The sequence below is a fragment of the Rhineura floridana genome, chromosome 19 (assembly GCF_030035675.1).
Source record: "Rhineura floridana isolate rRhiFlo1 chromosome 19, rRhiFlo1.hap2, whole genome shotgun sequence".
NCBI lineage: Eukaryota > Metazoa > Chordata > Lepidosauria > Squamata > Rhineuridae > Rhineura > Rhineura floridana.
In genome coordinates, this window is record NC_084498.1 from 23,532,002 (window position 1) to 23,553,130 (window position 21,129).

At 47.1% G+C, this 21,129-nt stretch overlaps 1 protein-coding gene across 1 annotated transcript; it reads right to left on the reverse strand.

The window, feature by feature from the left end:
- Positions 1-1,299: 1,299 nt before the first annotated feature.
- Positions 1,300-18,251, reverse strand: LOC133373093 (putative phospholipase B-like 2). Its single transcript, XM_061602369.1, has 12 exons — positions 17,968-18,251; positions 15,033-15,126; positions 13,932-14,090; positions 12,687-12,787; positions 11,241-11,455; positions 10,193-10,287; positions 8,458-8,618; positions 7,553-7,648; positions 6,768-6,839; positions 5,663-5,815; positions 4,854-5,016; positions 1,300-3,853 (listed from the first exon to the last, which is right to left on the reverse strand). Exons 1-12 carry the CDS (start codon positions 18,174-18,176, stop codon positions 3,686-3,688), a joined length of 1,686 nt encoding a protein of 561 aa, XP_061458353.1. The 5' UTR covers positions 18,177-18,251; the 3' UTR covers positions 1,300-3,685.
- Positions 18,252-21,129: the final 2,878 nt, after the last annotated feature.

Below are 21,129 nucleotides of genomic sequence, written 5' to 3' on the forward strand. Positions count from 1 at the left end.
GCTGTTGCAGAGAGAGACTCCGTGGCCCACCCAGGTGTATGCTGACCTGCGCCCTCCGAGTGAACAGCGCAGCCTTCAAAGGACAGCTGCACTCTTGAGACTCTGCTGTGGTCTTGCCAAAGTACACACACGGCTCTTGAGTCTTCAAGAGGCCTCGGCTGTTTCAACAAGGAAAAGAGAAATGTTTACAACTTTCCTGAATGCCCCAGGCCGCTGCGGCCTGAACTCCACGCCCGGGTGGCTGGGTTCGTTCGCTCTCCGCTCACAGCATGTGATCCTGGAGAGGCAATTGGACAAGATGCCAGGATGACCTTCTAATCACTTAAGGCTCTTATGTCACTGGCCCAGGTAACAGGGCCCAGCTCTCCCTCAAGGTTTTTCATCCTATCTGGATGGTGTGCAATAGGGGAGAAAGACTAGTGAAAAATTGTTAAAGGATCCTGCAGCCTTTCGCAACCTTGGGGGTCCCCTGATGTTGCTGGACTACAATTCCCAACATTCTTGACCACTGGCCATGTTGGCTGCAGCTGATGGGAGTTGTAGTTCATCAAAAACCTGGGATCCAAAGGTTGTGAAAGGCTTAGAGCAGGTTTTCCCAAAGATCTTATTTATTTCTTTATTTTATTATACTTGTATACCGCCCCATAGCCGAAGCTCTCTGGGCGGTTTACAGTAACTAAAAACATCTTGAGTTTATTGAGCCTGCTTTGAGGAGTGTATAAAGTTGCCATCAACCCTGGCCCAAATTCCTAAGAGAGTAAATGAAATAAAATCGAGAAATAAATATATTGTCAACATTTACGAAGTATCAATCCCCATTACTAGGAATTGTAAACTGAAACAAAATAAGGAAGCAAAATAATGAGGTCATGCTTTGAATCTTCTGTAATGAGATGGGCGGGCTTGATGGGCTTTATTTGTTGTATTGAGGAATCATCTCATTAAATACCTCATTGGCAAGGGAGGTACAATAGCACTGACGTTATGGTGTGTGTTTTGGGGGCAGAGAAGCATGTGTGCGAGACAGAGCTGTGTGTGAGGGATGTACACAAGTGTATGTGTGTCAGAGAGAGAGAAGGCTGTGTGTGCGTGTGTGAGTGAAAGAAAAAAGAGTGGAAGGCAAGGAAGTGTGTGTGTGAGAGAGAGGGGGGGGGAGGCAGGGAGGAAGGGACATAAATCAGTCTCATGATTGCATATCCCTAACTGGTGATTTCTCAAGATTACTGTGATGGGATCCCTTCAGGAATGTGCATAGCTGAAGAGGGAACCTGTCAAAGCCGTTCAGCGGCACACGACATATGGGGAGACAAGTTGGCGTTGATATTTATTAAGACAAACACAAAATCAAAAAGGTTCAAACTTTTGATCAGACGAGGCAAGACAGAAAAATCCTTCATATGTCTCACCAACACACCCATGTACCCTGATCCACAGGGGCACAGCTTATGCTACCAACAGATAGATCCATCTCTTTTGGCTCAAGGAGCAGCGGAAGGAGGCAAAGAGAGAGGATAGATGTCCCTTATAATTCCTAAGCACAGAGGACAATTTGTTTTGGTGGGTTTTTTTTCTTGCATTTTTCATGTTTGTAATTAGAATATAAAACCAGGGAAGGGGGAAAACAGGCTTCAGACTTGCAGAATCTACTATGTTTTACTAGAAAACATCCCCCCCCCCGCACTGCAAAAAAAAGCCCCACTGAACAGAGCCTGGTACAAAAGACATATGGCCACATCCACACCGTACATTTAATGCACTGTTATACCACTTTAAACAGACATGGATTCCCCGTAAGTAATCCTGGGAACTATAGTTTGTGGAAGGTGCAGAGAGCTGTTAGGAGACCCCTGTTCCCCTCACGGAGCTACGATTCCCAGACTGGTTTAACAGTCAATCCCTCTTTCCAGGAAAATGGGAATTGTAGGGGAAGAGGGAGTCTCCTAACAATTCTCAGCACTACTTAACAAATGATAGTCCCCAGGATTCTTTGGGGGAAGCCATGCCTGTTTAAAGCATAATAGTTGAACAAATGTATGGTGTGAATGTGGCCCCACAGTCCTTGCATTCAACTTATATTGGAAGGAATTCTATGCATGGACAGTCCTCCCCACAAGGAGGTATCCTGATGAGGCTCTGCACATGTACATTTAAACGTATAGTATAGATGCAATGGACAATATCCTCTGTAACCATTTTACAAAATACATAAAGATGCTCCAGCCAGTGTGGCCAAGGGTCAGGGATGATGGGAAAGTGCAATCCAGCAACTTTTGGCAGGATCCCTGCTCTGAAGTCCTAAGACAGCGGACAGCGGATTCAAGGCAATGGCAGCAAAATAACTTTGAGAAGACGCAGAGAGAGAGAGAGAGAGAGGTGGTCAGTACTGTCTACACTGACTGGCAGCGGCTGTTCATGGATTCAAGCACGGGCTTTTGCAGCCCTATCTGGAGATGCTGGGGACTGAACCTTTTGCAGGTAGAGCACACCCTTCATCACAGCACTGTTGCCTTTCCCCATTATGGCTGTTTCTGAATGGAAGATGCCAATATTCTCTGGGGAAAGCCATGCCAGTTAAAGCAGTTTAAGCATGCAGCGCACATGCGCCCAAACCTTTGGTATAGGACCGTGAAGAGAGGACTCCCTAACTAGGAAAAACCCCAGGACCCAGCGCTACTCATCTTCCCTCTGTGATACTCTGAGAGCTCACACTCACCCCTCGACGCAGCACCAGGAGCTGGAAGAAACCAGAGTGCCCCTGTAGGCGCGCAAAATTCCTGCAGGCGAGAAGGAGGCCTTGAGGCCTTGAATCTTGCAAGGATATTGGCGAAGCTTTTCAAGTTCAAGGAATTTGGCAAGAAGAGGAGGAAAAAGCAAGGAAAGGAAGCCCAAGTCTTATTCTATCTCTTGGGCACCAAGAGGTGCACACAAATTGTGGGCTGTCGTGGATCCTATGCTCAAAGAGACTGAACATTCTGCAGCACAAAAAACAGCATCTCTCAACCAGCCCCGCTTACTCAAGCCCATCAATAATGTCACTTATTCTGCATGTCAGATTCTGCACTTATGACTATTTTGCATAGCTTACGGTAGGTTTTCCAAGAAATTATGTATGGCATAACTATGGGGGGGGGGGAGATGGGAGAATGCTCGGCATCCTTTTTGTGATAACCCCCTCAACCACTATTTTTAGGCTGCTCTAGGGGGAGGCATGTTTCACCTAAAATTGATACGGGTTCAGGAGGTGGGGCTTGCAGATTCGATGAAGCACCTCCCTCCCTCCCCAATAATTCCTCCACCCTGGAGTGCCAGCAGTCTTATTCAGCCACCCATCTACCTGAATGAGATTGCAGCAGACATTGGCCTGTGTGCTTTCAGGGTATTTTTTGCAGCCATAAGGGCTAGAAACTTTAAAAACAACACAAGCTAACAGCAAGCTAACATTCTCAGGCAGCCAAAGATAGTGCTTTTCCTGCAGCCTCGTTGAATCACAGCATACGAATAACCCTGATTATATCCCTTCATTATCAAATGCTCTCGGCCTTTCGAGAGTTAAAAAAAGAGAACACCTCCCTCATTCCTTCAAGAGAGTGTGCAACATGCGCCCACAAAGCTGTGTGGGACCAGCTGGGATCGCACCCAGCATGAAGCCCTGCGTGATGGGGGAAGTCTGACTCCCTCCCAGGCATCAGCCCCAGCGGACCCGGATGGGCGAGAATCTCCAGAAGTCGGGGTGTCCCATGTGTAGCAGGTTGCGAAAGGGAGAAGAACTCCACTGGAAAGGGGGCAAGTCGTCCCAGGTTGGCCCGCTGGTGGCAACAAAACTGTAGTTCTTGGCCATCTCAAAGGAAGTCACCTGGAGGAAGAAGGAAGAGTCACTGACCCAATGGCTCATGCTGGTGATTATCAAAATTCCCCACTTGAAAGCCACATTTTGCATGATGGGCTCCAGACATTTTTGTCTGGGATTGGATACAACTGGACACCATTTTGAATCAAGACGGCAGACTCAACCTTTCCAAACTGCACAGATTTTAACCCCTGATGTCAAAACTGTGCGTTTTTGGTTTTGTTTCTGAGAATTCCCAAGCAACACCAGGTATGAGGCTGTTAGTAAGTCACATTTCAAACAAGTAATAAATATTTTAGATTTTAAATTGTATTCCTATAGGGACTAACAAGATGGACAAGTGTGGATCCTGCAAAGCCCTTGTGGTTGCAAAGAGACTTCAAGGTTGGACAGATGAAAACCCACCATCCATTATTATCTTTATTTTTTATAATTATACTATTATATCTTTAAATTAAGAGTGATGGATTGTTTTTATTGTTAACTAGCAGAAAGTGCCCAGCGCTCGGGAATTCTAAGAAACCAAAAAAAAACCCAGTGCAGTTTTGAAAGGTTTGGTCCCCCATCTTGACTCAAAATGGTCCCCAACTGTATCCAAACATGGATCAAACCCTGCTCCTTGACCTCAGGAACCCTCATGCCAAATTCGGTGATGCCATCTTAAGAGGTGTCCAAATGAGTGCAATTTGGAAAGGTCCAGTCTGCCATCCTGTCTCAAAATGGCATCAAATGGCATCTAAACACGCACCAAAAATTGCTCCTCGATCTCAGGAATCATCAATGCCAAAGTCAGTGACAACATTTTAAAAGAGATGTCTGAATGCATAGAGAAGAGGCGGACAGATAGACAAACTGTCCAAAACAGGGACAGAAGAATGATAGTAGATGTGAACTGACTTCCTTTCTGTCATATTTGCAATAAAGATATATACATTTATGCAAAATAATAACTAAAACTATCTCTTGCTCAATGTAGATTTTCTCCCGTCCGTTCCCAGCCCTTCACCTTCATATCAGTCCCTCCATGGGGCCTCTGGCGCAGGGCCCCAAAGGGGTATGTTCCATTAGCGGGGTTGAGATCTGAGCGGGCAGCAATAGAGTTTTCACCATTCTGTGGCGGATCACAGCCTTGGCACCGGGAGAGCGGGTCCTTTGGGAAGTTGTTGTACCTGCAGGGAGACAGCGAGGAGAAGGTGAATGGGGCCAGTGCAGGCAGTGAAGTCTGAGCTTCAAGCAATGGTGTAGTGGCAAATTTTGAAGTGCAGGGGCTCATCTGGATGGCCCCCACAGCCACACCTCCAATGAAAGGCCCAAAATGCAGGCAGCTGCATTGACTCACATGTACATGCACAGCAGCACATAGCATAATACCCAGTTTATTAGGATAAACTATCAATTGCGGCATAGATGTTTATAGAATATATTCAATAGAATGTATTGCAAAGTACACCCAGTGTTGACAAAAGGTCTTCAGCCAGCTAAAACGCACCCTTTCACTTGTCACTTAGAAATGCAAGCCATCTTGCAAAGAAAGAAAGGTTGCCATCTAAACTGCAAGTGTGAAGCAGGAACCCCCTCAAAGAAAAGGACAGAAGTATCCAGCCTCTACTGGTTTAGTTTCCTCATTCACCAACTTTCTCTATGCTGATCTGTCACAAACAAGAACAATAGCAAGAACTTGAAAGCTTCCTCATCACTTTTTTCATGTCCCATAGGAAGGAGGGCCAGACAATTACCCTGGTGCTCTAACAGATGACGGGATTGCTCCTGCTCTGAACATTCCTTGGAGCTCTGCTCCTGTGTTTTCCCTCTTACCTCATAAGCTGGATCATAGAGTCCATGTCCCGGATGAGTGTCTGGTTGCGCCGGAATATCTGGGCCCGGGGGTTCTTTTCATGGGTGAACCAGTCACCGTATTTCTGCACCAGCTGAGGAATGCCACTGGCATTGAAGATTTCTGGAAAGTACCTGGATATGGAGGAACAGCCAATGAGAGATGGTGGGGGCGAGGTTTCTGGGGTACCAGGCCAGGCTTAATCATATCCTAGCTTAGGATATGCCTGAGCAGCAGTGAACACAGAAATCAGGGCTGTGGAGTCGGAGTCGTGGAGTTGGAGTCGGAGTCGGGAGCAATTTTGGGTGGAGTCGGAGTCGGTAGAAATGTACCAACTCTGACTTCCAAATAAATTTTGATTGACAAGAAGCAATTTTGGGTGGAGTCAGAGTCGGAGTTGGAGTAGGACAGTGGAAAAATAGAGGAGTCAGAGTTGAAGGTTTGGCGTTACCGACTCCACAGCCCTGCCAGAAAGTATAGTTTATTATTAGTTCTAGGATTGGTCTTATATCCCACCCTTCCAACGGGGAGGGGAAAGGCCGTGCCTCAGTGCAGGGCACCTGTTCCGCATGCAGAAGGCCACAGGTTCAACTCTAGGTTCTCTGGGCAGGGCCAAGAGAGATCACTTTTCATTCTGGAAGATTTCTTATGACTGGTTTCTCTCCGTGGTGTTGAATATTGCGTTGCTTTTCTCTTTTTTGGTGGCTGAGGTTTCCCTAAGGGGCTGATGCCCTTGCTGCCATCTTGGTTGATGGCAGGCATGCACGCACATAGCACGCATGCGTGCCATCAACCAAGATGGCGGTGGAGGCATCAGCCCCATAGGGAAGCCTTGGACCCCATCCTGGTTGATGGCAGATATACACGCACAGCACCGCCAGCATTCACTGCCAGCCCTGCAGAGCGCTAGACTAAAAGGACCTCTGACCTGGTCCATCAGGCAGTTCTCTTAAGTAGAGAGAAAATGCCATTTTGACAGCCCAGGACAGGGTGAAATGCTTCCGGGGGAGCATCTCTCAGTGGCAGGGCAATTTCAAGTTCCCGATCTGCAAGTGGAAGGATGGCAAGAGGCAAGTGAATCCTTACGGCAAATTGTAGCTTGCCCAGTAGCCCTCTTGGTACAGCAGTTGGGTCATGTCGTCCGAAATCACCATGCCCCTGGGGAGACAAACAGAAAAGGAGGGAAGATCATTTTGGGGTCAGGAGCCAGGCTGCACAGGGAAGAAGTCAGGAGACGTCAGGCCCCCAAGTCTGAGTGCAGGGGAGATCCAACACTAGGAAGATGCCTTATTCCAAGACAAATGTCGCTCCATCTAGTTCAGTATTGCCTACACTGACCGGCAGCGGTTCTCCAGGGTTCCAGAAAAGGAGTCTCTCCCAGCCCTACCTGGAGATGCCGTTGGGGACCTTCTGCATGCAAAATATACATGCCACTGATCTATGGCCCCCTAATAAGAACCTGCCTTATATTGAGTCAGATCATTGGTTCCTGCTCCATCTAGCTCAGCACTGTCTACACTGACTGGCAGCCACTCTCCTGGATTTGAGGCAGAGGACATTGCCAGCCCTACCTGGAGATGCCGTTGGAGATTGGATTGGATTTATATCCCGCCCTTCCTTTAAAAAATGTAATTTCTGGGTCTGCTCATGCATATCCTATGCTCTTATTATATATACAGACAGAAAGATATAGATAAAAGATATATCTGTATCCATACCTATATATCTTATTAAGCCAAGATGTTGGGCTTAGTGTTATGTACAAATCTGGTCACCACCTGGGCGGGACAGGCACATGGGTTGCTCATTTCTGCAACCTACTGAAGTCCTCATTTCCACTTGGCAAAGAAAATGCAGCGATCAGCACTTACGGAATCTGCTCCAGAACTGTGAGGACGCCCTCCTGGAGGCTGGCCTTGCCTGGGACGAAAGACTTATAATCCACAATCATCCACTGGTTATTGTACCTGTGCAAAGAAGCACAACGGATGACCGTTCAGAGCCACAATACATTTGCATTTGAGAGGGGGGAGGGAACCTTTTTGGCCCTGTGGGCCAGATCCTTCTGTGGCCCAGATCCTTCTCTAGCCCACCACCTGTCAAACACCTGATATCAAAATGCTGTGAGTGGTCCCACCCACCTGACAACGTTGGCCTGCAGGGGTAGGGGAGAAAGTGACCGAACGGCATTGAACCTCCCAAACATCAGCAGACATGTGCAGGGTTCAATCCTGCTTCCCACAAGTATCGGCTGCATGAGAAGCTGGTCCAGCACGCCTCTCCCTGCCCCAAACCTGATGTCACATGTGATGTCAGCTGGGGGGCAGGCAGCCACAGTTTCTTGAAAGTTTTGAGCAAATGGGGAGGCCTGGCAGGCCAATTTTGGTCCACGGGCCAGAGGCGAATTAGAGGGTCAGCAACTAGACTAAATCTGGCTCCAAGGGGTGCCAGTCCTCCCTTCCCCCGAAAAAAACCCTAAGTTATGAGGAAGAGGAGGAAGTAGCCGCACAGTCACGGGAGGACAACTGTTTTCCGCAAGCACCAAGCATCAACCTTCGAGTTCCTAGCTTGGCCAACAGCCCGTTGCACAGTTCCGTACCGGATCCTTTGCCCACCTAGCCTCATATTTCCTATTCCAACTGAATCCTGGGCAAGGAAGGGTCACTCCCATTCCCTGCGGCCTGATCTTTTAAACTGGAGATGCCAGGGATTGAACTGGGGACCATCTGCATGCAAAGTCTGGGCCCTTCCTCAGAGCCACGGTTCCTCCACTCACGTGCCACTGTTGAACTTCTGGAAGATGGTCGCCCACTCTCCTCCACTCGTCGCCAGCCGATTGGCCACAATGTTGCGCAGCCATTCAAAGACGCTGTCCTTGGCCTGGATGTACCTCCACAGGGTGCTGTTGCTGTTCCCAATGGTGGTTTCCAGAGACACCTGCAGAGGGAACATGCCCTGAGCAAGCCTTACGTCTGGGAATCAGTCTCGTTCAGGGTTCGTGTTGTACGAACAACATTACTTATTGGGGAAGGGTCGTGGCTCAGTGGGTGAGCCCTTGCTTTGCAGGCAGAAGGTCCCAGGTTCAATCCCTGGCATCTCCAGGTAGGACCGGGAAAGAATCTTGTCTGGACTCCTGAAGAGCTGTTGCCAGTCAGTGTAGACAGTACTGATCCAGATGGACCAGTGGCCCGATGAGGAAAATATAGCTTCCTTTGTTCCTATTGAACTATGCTGGTCTGTACGCAGGACTGACTACTTTAGCTATGTCAATCCAAGTCTCTGAGATTCCGATTTGTAACCAAGACACCATCTTGGAATACATCTTTATTTCCTCGCAGCAGGAGCCCAGGGCTGCAAACAAAAGTCCTAAACACAGCCTAAAGCATCATAAAAAGAGACTTTAAAATATATGCATATGTCATTGGTTCCTATATGCTGCACCGACAGCTGTTCCCTCCAATTACCCAGAATCCCCTTCTTGTTAAGTGGTTGATCTTATATCTTGTGGCAGTGATTGATCAATCTGGCTGGGCCTGAAGATCTGTGGCACAATCACACTTGCAACGCTGTACTCAGTTACGGCCACTGTACTTCCAAAAGGATAAGTATGTAAGAAGAGCCTGACCGCTGGATCAGGCCAATGGACCATCTAGTCTGTCATCTTGTTCTCACAGTGTCCAACCAGATGCTCCACTGGGAAGCCTTCAAGCAGGACCCAAGCGCAACAGCACTCTCCCCATCTGCGATTCCCAGCAACCAGTATTCAGAGCCATTACTGCCTCCGACAACGAAGGGAGTCATCGTGGTGAGTAAATCCCTTTTAAAGTCATCCAAGTTGGGGCATATTACTACATACTGTGGTAGTTTAACTCTGCACTGTGTGGAGATGTCCTTTCTTGCGTCTGTCCTGAGTCTTCCAACATTCAGCTTCATTGGATGGCCCCAGGTTGTAGAATTATGAGAAAAACTCCTCCCAAACCACTTTCTCCACACCATGCATAATTTTAAACACCTTGGTCATGCCCTCCCTTACTTGCTTTTCTCTCTGAACCTTTCCTCATAGAGGAGTTGCTGTCCCTCTCTTTTCTGAACCTTTTCCAGCTCTATAATATGCAACTACTAGCCATGATGACTATGTGCTTCCCTCCTGCAGAGCCTCTGAACATCGGTTGCTGGAAACTGCAGGAGGGGAGAGTGTTGCTGTTGCGCTGGGGACCTGCTTGTGGGCTTCCCTTCAGCGCATCTGGTTGGCCGCTGTTAGAACAGGATGCTGAACTAGATGGGCCACTGGCCTGACCCACCTGTAGGGCTCTTCTTATCCTTCGGAGTTACAGCGGCCATAACTGAACACGGCATTCCAAGCGTGATTGCACCACAGATTTGGTCGTTTTATTTTCAGGCCCAGAAGGGAATGTGGTCTGAGAAAGGTTCCCCACAACTGCTGCAGGGCAAAGCACCTCCACCTAATCGAGGACAGCACCGAAGAGGAGGAACAGGCAGGCCCCACTCACCAATCCACTACTCAAGATGTAGAAATCATCTCCCGAGAAGATGGCGCCCGGATACGAGGAGAAAGTCTGGGTGAACCCGGGGATCAAGCCGTCACCTGGGGAACCCAATTGCAAGCAGCCATCAGCACTCATCTGGCAACAGACACATGTCCCCTTCCCCACATTATTTATTTATTTATTAAATGTCTAGTCTGCCCTTCCTCCCAGAAGGAGCACAGGACAGCAAACAAGCGTTAAAGCACTAAAAGCATCTTGAAAATACCTTAGGAACAAAACATCGTATAAAATATAACATCTTTACGAAGATCTTAAAAACAAACATCTGTGAAGACACCTTAAAAACAAAACATCTTTAAAAGCAATTGCAGCACAGACGCAGAGTGGGATAAGGTCTCTACTTAAAAGGCTTGTTGAAAGAGGAAGGTCTTCAGTAGGAGCCGAAAAGATAACAGAGATGGCGCCTGTCTAACATTTAAGGGAAGCGGATTCGAAAGGGTCGGCGCCACTACATTAAAGGTCCATGCTCTATTTCCATTGTTCCCTAAACATGAATAGCAGAGGCCCTTCTCGTAGCACCAACCGCTCATGAAAGTCCCCTCAGTTGCAAAAGGAGTTTGGCCAGGCAGCACTGGAGGCTGCTCATTTGGGATCCCAGCTTTTATTAATTAATTATTCTTGGTAGGATCCTCGCTCATCAAACGTCTCTCAGATTCGGAAGGATTTGGTTTTGATTTCCCCCTCAAACAATGCAAGTCTTTTCAACAGTAACAACAACAAATTTTATTATAAGGCCACAGACCCACCAAGTGAGGGGGCATTCACAGCCTCTTTGAAACTCTGCCAAGTCTTTGGGACAAAGGATAATTGCCAGAGGTAAGGGTTAGGGAATCTGCGGCCCTCCAGAAGTTGTTGGATTCCATCTCCCATCATCCTGACCATTGGAAAGGCTGATGGAAGATGGAGGGCCGCAGGTTCCACATCCTTATCAAAGGCAAAGGTCCTTATCCACCCACTCTGTTCCATCCCCTGGCCTTTTTGTGCTACTCACTGTGGGCTGAAGTCCGGAACGGCAAGGTGTATTTCTTGAGGATGCGAAGCATAGACTGGTAAGCGTTCCATGTGTCATGGGAGACAAGGAGATCTTGGTTGCCGGGCAACAGCTTGATGAAGGCCGAGCAGGATCCAGAGCCAAGGATGGGCTGCTTCCCAGGTTTGTTGAAAGCTGATTCCAGGTCTTCCAAATCACCCCCCAACTGGAACAAGCTTGCAGAAACGACATAATATCACCACCACCACCACCACTACTACCACCACTACTACCACTACTACTACCACTACTACTACTACTATATTTCTTACGCACCCTTCACTAAAAGGTGTCAGGGCAGGTTGCAATAAAGCCTTGTTTTATTGTACATTTTAATAATGGATGTCTTTCTTTAATGTTTGGATGGAATTGCTTTATCGTGTATTTAAATGATGTGTGGATTCTATAATTGGTTTTCTACTTGTAAACCTCTTAGCCATTTTGGCATGTAAGCGGTATATAAATTAAATTAATTAAATGAATTTATATCCCTACAATATATAAATTATATACATACAATATTAAAATCAGTTCAAACAAGTCAAGCAGTTTCCCACAAAACACACAGTAGCCCCAAGACTACAGCAATGATCCAACGCCAATCTAGCAAATGGTCAGTTGTGTCCCCCACAAACACAAAACACCCTTACTTTATTGTGGGGGGAGGTGGCTGGCCTCTCACCCAAAACTGCTTGACTTGTTTAAACTGATTTTAACATTGTATCATCGTTACTAATTTAATTTATATGCTGCTTACATGCCAAAATGGCTTCTAAGCAGTTTACAAGTAGAAACAGACCAGTTATTTCTACACTCTGATGCAATATATATCAAGAAAACACACACAGATAGCTGGTCGTCCTCCCACCTGTGTGTATGTTCAGAGTATCCTGTTCATAGAATCATAGAATAGTAGAGTTGGAAGGGGCCTATAAGGCCATCAAGCCCAACCCCCTGCTCAATGCAGGAATCCAAATCAAAGCATTCCCAACAGATGGCTGTGCAGCTGCCTCTTGAATGCCTCCAGTGTTGGAGAGCCCACTACCTCTCTAGGTAATTGGTTCCATTGTTGTATGGCTCTAACAGTTGTTTTTCCTGATGTCCAGTCGAAATCTGGCTTCCTGAAACTTGAGCCCATTATTCCGTGTCCTGCACTCTGGGATGATTAAGAAGAGATCTCGGCCCTCCTCCTTTCATGTACTTGAAGAGTGCTATCATATCTCCCCTCAGTCTTCTCTTCTCCAGGCTAAACATGCCCAATTCTTTCAGTCTCTCCACATACACCAGGCGAGAAACCCAACTGCCCCTTAATGAGGGATAGCGACTTAATATTCGTCATAACCAATAAAACAAAAAGGAACATTTCACACCCCTGCTTTTCTCACATGGACAAAAGAGAAGACTTACAGGAAGCCAAAGGGGGCAATGGAGAATTTGCCAACTGGGAAGGCCACCCGTCCGCTATAACCATCCTCAAGGCCTTTCAACTGCAGTAGGGCAAGGCGTACCTGGAAATTTTGATGGACAACATACAGGAATCACTTCAGAGAACCAGACACTGAAAGCAGCCATGACCCTTTTTGGTCCTTGGGCCAGAAAAAGGCAAATGGCAAAAGTGTGATCGCAATGAAGACGATGAATCTCCCTTCGAGGGAGGTGCGTAGGGTAGTGACCAAGAATGGCCCTTTTCACTGGTGGCTCCCTGCTTGCAGAATGCTCTACCTGGGGAGACACCCCAGGTGCCATCATCACTGTCTGTTTTTAGGGGCCAGGCAAAGACATTTTCATTCACCCAGGCCTTTGGCGCCCTCTTGCAAAACATAACATAACATAAAAACATTTAAGAACAATACAAAACATCCATTAAAATGGCTGGCCTTGAGAAGCTTTCATGTAAACGTGATAAAATAATAACAGCCACCCACCATCGTGCAGCCTTAATATCCATTCATTCAAACAACTGTACATTAGGAAACTGACCATTAGCTACCTTTAGGGACAGGAGAATCTGTGAATTTCAATTTCACATTTTTTCATTCTTCAGTTCAGTTCTCCACATTCCCAGGTCAGTGTGAGAATTTTTTGTTAAGTCCTCATGAATATTCATCAGCATTTTAGTGTAAATTTCCCCTGATATTATGCATTTTTGCAAAGATGCCTTCCCTACCAGAATGCATTTCTGTATGGCTCCTTTCACACATGGGGCTGATTGTGTTAGTTTAATGGATAAAAAAAGGTAGCACTTCTGTCCTGATTTCTAAAATCTGTTTCACCTTTTGCATTAAGGAACAGCAGCCTTTTCAGCCGATATACCAGTATTTTGTGCACTGGTCTTTCACACGGCTTGTTTTCATCCCTCACCCACATACATATGCGTATGGTTTCCCACTGTGTAGGAGGTCTAAGATCTCATCCCATCGCTGGGCAAGCCCTCTCTCTTTAGGATCTGACTTTTAAAATTATTTTAGTTGTATTGACAGGGTTGTGTGTGGGAAACGCTGCTGTTGTCTGCACCATGGCCTAGGAAGAGCCCCAAGGGCCAGAGAGAGAGGCCTGGAGGGCTGCATTTGTCCCCCCTCCGGCCTGAGATTCCCCACACTCTTTCTATAGTCCTGCATGCTGGAGATACAAACACCCAGTTTCAGAACGCACCTGGTGCCAGTAGGCAGAGTCTTCCGCCGCCTCCATCTGCTGCTCCATCCAAGCCAGGTTGCTTTCGATGTAATTCTTCAGCTTCTGGCAATAATCCGTCTCGTACTTAAAGGGTCCGCAATAGCCCACCATCGTGTTCATCCAATGCATGTAGATGAGCTGGAAGGCACAAAATGGGAGAGGAAGTTAAAGAGGCTTAACCAGGGGTGTAGTGGTCCAAGGTCTCGGTGGGGTGTGTCTTAGACCCCTGGTTTTTTGGGGGGAGCATGGTCCCTATGTCTCCAGCATCCTATAAGCCCTTCAGCATGAAAGGGCAGTGTGTTAGCTGCTGAGAAGAGTCTTCTAACCTGCTTCCTTGCCCTTTCCTGCTGATTGGAGCCAATCAGAGTGGAAGGAAGTGAGTCAGCCACCAAGAAGACTCTTTTCAGTAGCTAACGCTCTTCCCTTTCATGCTTATCGGCTTCTAGGGACATCTGTTGTTGTGGGACAAGGCATGAACAAGGTCATTTCATTCTCAACTCAGCAACAGAAATGGGGAGAAGGGGCTGTGGCTGTGGCTATCATGAAGGGACCCTGCACTTCTGAATTTGCCACTTCAGTACTGGGCTTAACCGGATCAAGAGTGGAAGGGCCAGTAGCTCAGCGGCAGAGCATGTGCTCTGCATGCAGAAGGTCCCAGGGTCAAACCTCGGCATCTCCAGGGAGGGCTGGCAATGTCCCCTTCCTGAAACCCTGGAGAGCTGCTGCCAGTCAGTGTAGACAATACTGAGGTAATTGGACCAAGCATAAGGCACTTCCCTATGCTAAATGTGCACCTACAGTCCTCTGCCCAGTTAGAATTTGAAAGCCCTTTCTACATCTTCAGTTTGCCCAGAACAGGCCAGGGGCAACTCCTCTTCATTCCAGCTAGCATACAAAATGGCCTTCAGCGTGAGGGCCTGGCACTCTGCATATGTTCAAAGGCTGCCTCGCATTTCCTAGTCTTCCGCAAGTTCCAGCAAGGAAGGAAAATATCCCAGGTAGGACGTGCCTCAGATTAAGGGGGGGGGAGCTTGAGTCAAGCTGGAAAACATGGAGGGTGGAGGCCTCACCAACTCTTACCTGCTGAGACACAGCTGCTTCAGCCAGCCCTGCCGCGTAGGCCTGGATGCTGTCGTTAAACTTGTCATTGGTTATGAGCTCCAGGGAAGCCCATCTATCAGAAAGAACAAGACAGAGAAAGAGGGAGAAGACCAGTGAAGCACTTGTTAGCGATCCTTCCTTGTACTACAGCACCCCTCTGCTCAAGTCCCTATATGAGCTCCCTTTCAATGCTTTGCATTAGTTTCAACCTTCTAGTCCTCATTATTCAAGCTTCCCACCGAGTCAGCCCTTTCCCCCCTCTCTCTCCCTATGTTGCAGACAAGCTCATCTGCTGTCGAGCTGTTCCTCTTGTTGATCCTGGAATGGTCAAATCCGAACTTAAAACCCATCACAGTCAGTGTAAACAATGCTGCCAGTCAGTGTAAGGCATACAGAGCTAGCCGGACCAGGGGTCTGTTTCAGTATAAGGCAGCTTTCTACGTTTCATGTAGCCACCATGACTGGTAGGCATTATCCTCCATCAATTTGTCTAGTCTTCTTTTGAAGCCATCAACACTTTAAACAGTGTGGCAAAGTGTTTAAGTTGTTGACCTGAACGAGGTAAACTGCTTCCGTCCATGGAGGTTTTGTGTCTAACTCTCATGGCAGATTGCTTTATTTATTTACATTTTATATCCCACAGTTTTTATCACTGAAGCTCGCTGAGTGACCTTGAGCCAGTCACTGCTTCACAGCCTAACCTACCTCGCAGGGTTGTTGTGAGGATAAAATGGAGAGTGGGGAGAAGTATATATGCCACCTTGCGCACCTTGGAAGAAAGGAGGGATATAAATGCAATAATCAAATAAATTAAATAAACAAACAAACTCTCGATGCCGGGCAAGCATTTCCTTTCAAGTCTCTTCCAAGCAAATATTTCTCCCAAGAAACTCTGCAGTTCAGCACCTCCAACCCAACTTGTTTTTCCCCTGCAGAACAAGCTGCTTCACATTAATGTTTGTGCAGCCCTTTCAAAAATATTTTCTAAGCTGTAATCCGGGGGTTGAGAATTTCTGGCCCTCCAGACATTATTGGGACTACAGCTCCCATGAGCCACAGCCGGCAAGCCTAATGGTCAGCGATGATGGGACTTGTAGTGCAAGAATATCTGGAGGGCCACAGATTCCACATCCCTGTTGTAATCCTTACAACAACCCTGCAAGGCAAGTCCATATTATTATCATTGCCTTAATTGCAGGGCAGTGGGAAAGGCTGAGAGAAAGGGGCTTGGGTCAGGGCATTTAGGAAATCCAGGACAGAGCTGAGATTTGAACCAGGGTGTTTCTAATTTACATTTCAGACTCTTGGCTGCCCCACTAGACTAGATTGCAACTAGGCTGGTCCCTGAGGACTTTCATGACAACCGTGCAGATGGCAATAGGAAAATTCCACATTGCACTGTGCAACATGATGCAGAGTTGCTGGGTTCACCTTTCAACGGCAGAACCTGGGCAGGCAGAAGTGGGGGGAGAGAATATCCATCCCAGGGACCAAATGTAGCCCTCCAAGCTTCTCCGTCTGGCCCTCAGGCCTCTCCCCAGGCCACGCCTCCTCCCCAGGCCACACCCCCTCCTCCCCAGGCTACAGCTGGAGATAACATAAGGAAGAGGGCAGGCAGAATGATCAAGGGGGCAGAGCAACTCCCTTATGAGGAAAGGCCGCAGCATCTCTTCAGTTTAGAGAAAAGGTGAGGAAGAGGTGACATAACAGAAGAGTATAAAATTATGCATGGCATGGAGATCGTGGACAGAGAAACGTGTTTCTCCCTCTCTCGCAGGACTAGAACTCGGAGGGCATCCAATTCAACTGAGCACTGAAAGATTTGGGGAAGACAAAAGAAAGGGCTCCCACAGGAGGCGGCGATGGGTGCCAAGTTGAATGGCTTTAACAGAAGAGTATTTCATGGAGGATAAGGCTATGCATGGCTACTAGCCACAATGGCTACGATCTGCCACCATAGTCAGAAGCAGTAGGCTTCCAAACCCCAGTGGCTGGAAACAGCAGGAAGGGAGAGTGCTCTTTGCGCTCAGGTCCTGCTACTGGGCTTCCCAGAGAAGGCATCTGCCTGGCCACTGTGGGAACGGGATGCTGGCCTAGATGGGCCCCTTTTGGCCTGATCCAGCGAGAGTGCCAAGACAGCACTGTGCATCTTGAAGTCCCGAGTTCAGATTCAAATCTGAGCTGACTGGGAAGCTTTTAGGGAAGGGACTTTTCCTCCACTGGCTCGCTGCTCTGAAACTGGCGAGCCATTGTGGGGAATATGGCGACAATGTATAGACAGCATTTTAAACATTTGGAACAAAAGGATACATTTTGAGGATCAATATTTATTTATACTCTTCCTTGCCCCACTGAGAACAAGCCTGTTCTGGCACAGTTGAGAATCTGGGCCAGAGGGGCATGGTTTTGGGGGGAGGGGGTTAGCCTGGGGAAATCAGCCAGCCAAACTTGGCCTTGCCCTGAATTGGTGCCTGTGTGTTTGTGCAAGTCCTACTGGTATTCACCTAGCTCCCACACACTGCAAGCATGTGTATCATTACGGCTTTGCGATCAGTGGTACAGACGAAATGTTGTTTGGCCCCCAGCTCCCTCTTTTGATGGAGCAAGTTTTGATGACTTTAAAAAGGAGCCACCCGCCTTGGATCTCTGCCTTGCCCTGACGACGACGCTGTTTGCAAACAGTGGCTATGCATGCGTTTACTCGGAAGTAAGCCCCACTGCCTGCCTTTGGGCTTGATCCTCAGGACAAGCCTGGCGAAGATCGCAGCCTTGCAATGCAGGCCTCTGAGCAAGTAAGCCCCACTGCAATCAACGAACGGGCCCCAGGATCGCAGCCTCACCCTGGAGGCCAATCGGAATCGCCGCAGACCGACGCCCGCCCTCCAGTGTAGGCTCCGCCTGTCTGCCTACCTACCCGGTGTCGCGGATGCTGTCGGTCAGGTTCGCCCAGGCGACGGCGGCGGGGGCCCAGCCGCTCAGGGTCTTCAGCTGCCCGGAAACGGGGTCCAGCACCACCGAGCAGCTGCGGGCCGGTTCTGAGCGGGGATCGGGAAAGAGAGGAGGCGGCGGACGGGCGGCCTGCGCCAGAGACGCCAGGAGAAGAAGCGGGAGGAGGTGCGCCATGGGCGGCTAGAGAAGTCCCCGGGCCAGGACTGAAGTCCCGCGTGAGCTGCTGATGGCGCCGGAGGAGGAGCCCCGGGGACGAGGCAGCCCTCCGGTGCGGACGCTGTGCCCGCGGCGGCCCGAGGAGGGAGCTCTGGAGCTGCGCTGTGGCGCGCCGAAGTGCCGGCCCCTTCGCTTGCCTGCGGAAGGAAAGTTTGGAGAGTTGGTCAGCTAAGGCTGCGCTCCTATGGCCCCTCCACCTGGGAGGGAGCCTCGTCGAGCTGTTTTCTATTGTCAACACTGACTGGCACCGGCTGTCCGGGGCTTCAGGCGGGGCCGCGGAGGTCTCTCCCGGACCTACCTGGAAATGAAGAGCCGGGGCGCGTTTGCCTGCAAGGCAGATGCGCTACCTTTGAGTTACGGCCTTTTGCTATATCGAGTCCCTGCATAGGTCCATCTAGGTCAGTATTGTCTCCCCTGACTGGCAGCGGCTCTCCGGGGCTTCAGGCAGGGGTCTCTCCCAGCCCTGCCTGGAGATGCTGGGACTGAACCTGGGACATGTAAACTAGATGCTCCGATACTGAGCTACGGCCCTTTCCAAATGTCGGTGGGCTTATTTCTTTTTTTTTTTCAATAATTTTTATTCAGATTTTCATAAAACATACAAGACAAAATCATAAAACATTCAAAGACAAAAAACAAAATCAAAAATAGTTAAACAAAAAGAAAAAAAGAGAAAAAAAAAACAAAAATAAAAAATAAAGAGTAAAATATTGACTTCCCATTTGTCAAAGATCAAATCAGTTATAAGTCTATAATATATAACAATCCTGTCTCTTAAGTCATATTATAAAATCACTTTCCTCCAGTAGTTATCTTACTTAATCATCAAATCTCATAAACATTACTTTATTCTTTCCACAAAAAGTCAAAGAGAGGTTTCAATTCTTTAAGAAATATATCTATCAATTTTTTTTTCCAGATAAGCATATCGATTAATCCATCTCATTACTAATTATGATAATCTTATTGTCATAACCATAGTCAAAATAAACATTTCAATTAATCCATCACATCAGAATCTGTTAGGTTCAATAATTTCAGTAGCCATTGTTCTATTATCTCTATTAGTTCCATTTTCCATCTTCCATCTTCAGTAGTCTTGTTAAGTCCAGTAATTTCAATATCCAATCTTCCATTATCAGTATTCCATAATAATCTTGCTGTCAAAGCCATAGTCATATAGTAAGAGTCTGATGGGGATTACCTCTATCCCAAATATTTTCTTGCCATCCATTCTGAATAGGTTGCTGAAATACTGCTGTAAAATCATATCTCTGTTCTTTTTTTCAAAATACACTGGGTCATCTCTTAAAAGTTTTTCCATTGTCACATGGCTGCAGTTAATTCCATAGATTTTCTCTATATTGGGCTCCATCACATCATTCCAGTCCAGAAGATTATCCATGCCATTGATAACTTTATCTCTAGAATCTTCATTAATTTCTTCAGAGATAACATTGAGTTCCAAACAATAGATTTTATTTCTAAAGTCCATAGACTCCAAATCTTGTTCCTGTTCCACGTTGGTTCCAATCTCCGGGATCTCCTCTCTCACAGGGACCCCTATTCCAGTCTCCAGGGTCACCTCTCTCACAGGGACCCCTGTTCCAATCTCCGGGGTCTCCTCTCTCACAGGGACCCCTTCCAGGGTCACCTCTCTCACAGGGACCCTTATATCTTTAATCTCCTGCTTCATTTTACTCAATTCAATTTTCATTATCTCAATCTCATCCATTATTTTCTGAAACATAGTTATTTCCAGATTTTCAGCCACTTTCTTAATTGCCATTTTAAAAGAAAAATATAGGAAAACCACTTCTTATTTCAGCAACAATTGGGTTAATACTCCAAACTTGGTGACATCACAGTATAAACAGAGCAGACAGCCTTATCTCTCCAATAGTTAAGTAAACAAAATGCAGTTCCCAGGATCGAAACAATTAATGGCAATCGTCAAGAAACAGATTCGTCAAAATAAAATAGACCAAAAAGAGAGTAGTCTCAAAACAGTATAATATTTTTCAAAATAAAAATCTGGAATAGAAATCCCTCTTCTGTGTATATCTTTAGAATGCAAATCCAGGACAGCTTTTTGCAACAAAAACAGAGATAAGCTATTAATTAGTGCGTAGCAGAGAGAAGTTATGGCTCCCCAGTGAGATGTCAAAAACTGATCAATCTGGCAAATCTCTTTTAAACAGCAACAATTTAAGTCAAGTAAAAGAAAAATATAGAAAGAAGGGTGCTTGCCTGTTAGTGCGTTCTCTCTTAGAAGATAAGGTGAACGTTCGCTTTATCAGATAGAGCTTGCTGTTAAAAATCCGTCCCACCTTCGTCGGCTGGACCTCGTCCCATAAATTAATGAGATCTGGTCGTCCCAACAAAAATAGGCTTTGAGGTTAATCTCTTCGTTTCTCCCTACCCGGGAGAAGTTTAATCAGTCAAAAAAAAAAGAAAAAACTGACTGATATATCTGAATAAGCTTCTTTTGAGGCAGGAGCCCGTCTCAAAAGCAGGCACAGGCTAAGTCACCCTTCCCGGAAGTGGTGGGCTTATTTCTGAGTATAAGTGCATAGGATCGTTTTCTATTTTTAAATTTTTATTATTCCGTTTATATCCTACCTTTCCTACAAGGAGCTCCAGGTGGCGTGCGTGTTTCACCTCCTCCTCATTTTATCCTTGCAACAACCCTGTGAGGTAGGTTAGGCTGAGAGGCACCCAGTCAACCAGTGAGCTTCATAGCCAAGTGTGGATTTGAACCCTGGTCACCAGAGTCCTAGTTCAACACTCTAACCATACCTATGTGGGTATTTTCGGGTGACTCTGCTCTTACTTATCAAAGGTGAACTGGTAGGCTTTTGTCAGCTAGCTAATGTGGATACAAATATTAACTTTAAATTATATCAATATT